We start from the raw sequence: 2,500 nt of genomic DNA on the forward strand, positions 1-2,500 counted from the left end.
CACACACACACACACACACACCACACACACACACACACACACACACACACACACACACACACACACACACACACACACTCAACAGGCTTCATTCAGTTTTCGTCTCCCAAATCCACTCAAGGCTTGGTCTGCTTGGGGATGTAGTAGAAGACACCTTGCCCAAGGTGCCATACAGTGGGACTGAACCCATCACTACATGATTGGGAAGCAAGCTTATCATCCATGCAACCACTTTTTCTTTTCTTTATATATATATACACACACATATATATATCTAGGTGCAGGCATGGCTGTGTGGTAAGAGGTTTGCTTCCCAACCACATGGTTCCGGGTTCAGTCCCACTGCGTGGCACCTTGAGCAAGTGTCTTCTACTATAGCCTTGGGCCAACCAAAGCCTTGTGAGCGGATTTGGTAGATGGAAACTGAAAGAAGCCTATATCTGTGTGTGTGTATGTTTTTGTATCTATGGTTGTCCCCTGCCACATCACTGATTGACAACCGGTATTAGTTTGTTTATGTTCCCATAACTTAGTGGTTCTATGACACAAATCAATAGAATAAGTACTAGGCTAACAAAAATAAGTCTTGGGGTCGATTTGTTCAACTAAAACCCTTTAAGGTAGTGCTCCAGCATGGCCGCAGACAAATGACTAAAACAAAATAATATACATATATTTTATACATCATCCCCCACCCCTATTCCCCATCTTGATCGGTCGCATCTGATTGAACTAACCCCTTTGATCAAATGTGTTCCAACTGTGGCCAACCAGACTGTCTCTGCTGCTCATCCTCTACTCCAATGATTCATTATATCCAGGACTGCATTCTGTGACATAGTATTTCTTCGGCCCCCCCCCCTTTCGTCTCATGTCTGTAACTGCGGCCGCCACAGTAATTTTTTGCAGGGAACCGTTTCAACCAAAATTCTCCATTATAATGTCCAATTTGCTTTGGTTGCATTGTTAACCCTCAGGCATTCACATTTCTCTGTCGAATGTAATGCTTATTTATTTGCGTCGTTTTTAATTAATCATGCATTATCTTGTATCTATGAGATTGTGTTGAGTTCTCAGAATGATATTGTAGTGTTGCTGTGTGAATTGAGGTGGTGTATGGCTCTGTGGTTAGTGTTGAGCTCACAATCATGAAGTTGTGAGTTTGATTTCTGGACTGGGCTGTATGTTGTGTTCTTGAGCAAGACACTCTATTTCACGTTGCTCCAGTCAACTCATCTATAGAAATGAGTTGCGACATCGCTGGTGCCAAGCTGTATTGGCCCCTTTGCCTTTCCCTTGGATAACATCGGTGGTGTGAATTGAGGAAATGGGCCCACTTTGGCTTTGTGCAGGCATGGGAATCCCTTTTCAAGAAGCAGGCCACATGAGACATGGCTATTTACCCTGTAGGTCACTCTTCGATAAAAATTCACATTAAATTTTCAGAAAATCCAGTGGGCCATAGCTTGCCCGTGACTGGTGCACCGTTTGCCTTACAATGTGGACTGGATGTGTTTTACCATGCCTCTGAACGTTGATATTATTAAGGAGGTGAAGACAGCAAACAAGCAGAGCATGGTACAGTCCTCTGACCCATGCCAGCATGGAAATGGACATTAAACAACAACAATGAGGGTGATGATGATGATGATGATGATGATGATGATGACGATTATGACAGTTGCAATAAGCAGCGTCATGCTAGTTTGTGTTTGTATATGTGTTGCTCTTACATGTTCATCACCTTTCTGTATTGATTTGTCTCCTCCAGGGATACAGCAGGTCAGGAGAGGTTCCACACTATCACAACCTCCTACTACAGAGGCGCCATGGGCATCATGCTAGTTTACGACATCACAAACGGTAAAACCTTCGACAATATTTCAAAGTGGCTGAGGAATATAGATGAGGTATGTATACAATTTTCTATATAATGGGGTGTGTATATGCATATGCATACACACACACACACACACACACACACGTGCATACACATACATGCACATGTACACACACACATTCATATACACACGTGCACATATACATGCCCTTAAGCACGTACCTCAAAAGTAAATAGACAGCTCTCACTTCATTGCTTCCCTGCAGACACTACCTAATCCTTCAGACACTACCTGATCCTTCAGACTTGTTAGCGGGTTTCGTGTACGGCCTCTCTACTAAATCTTTAAGTGTTTAAATGCCTCAAATAATATTTCTGGAAATGCATCTTTCAAAAATGATGGTGTCTATTTACTTATGAGATATATATGTATATACACGAGGGCAAGCAAAACTTATACTCACTCTGGTTAAGGTGCTGCACTCAAGGGTTCGACTCTCAGGAGCGGCAGCATGCTGGGCCCTTGAGAAAAACCCTTCTTTTCATGTTGCACCAGGCCACTCAGCTGTAAATAAGGTGACCATCTCATGGAATAGCTTCGGATCAAAGAGAACACTAGCCTGCTTGCTTAGCCAGCTATGAGGTGATTTCAAAAAGTTC

The 2,500-nt window shown here is 42.9% G+C and overlaps 1 protein-coding gene across 1 annotated transcript in view; it reads left to right on the plus strand.

Moving 5' to 3' along the window:
* The window catches only part of LOC106873706 (ras-related protein Rab-10), a 62,863-nt gene that overhangs the window by 50,118 nt on the left and 10,245 nt on the right, over window positions 1–2,500 (plus strand). The window contains exon 3 of the mRNA XM_089343971.1: window positions 1,772–1,910. Coding sequence (XP_089200097.1) covers window positions 1,772–1,910 — 139 coding nt within the window. The remainder of the gene's footprint in view (window positions 1–1,771; window positions 1,911–2,500) is intronic.

This window comes from Octopus bimaculoides, chromosome 28, assembly GCF_046866305.1.
Source record: "Octopus bimaculoides isolate indiv1 chromosome 28, ASM4686630v1, whole genome shotgun sequence".
Lineage (NCBI taxonomy): Eukaryota > Metazoa > Mollusca > Cephalopoda > Octopoda > Octopodidae > Octopus > Octopus bimaculoides.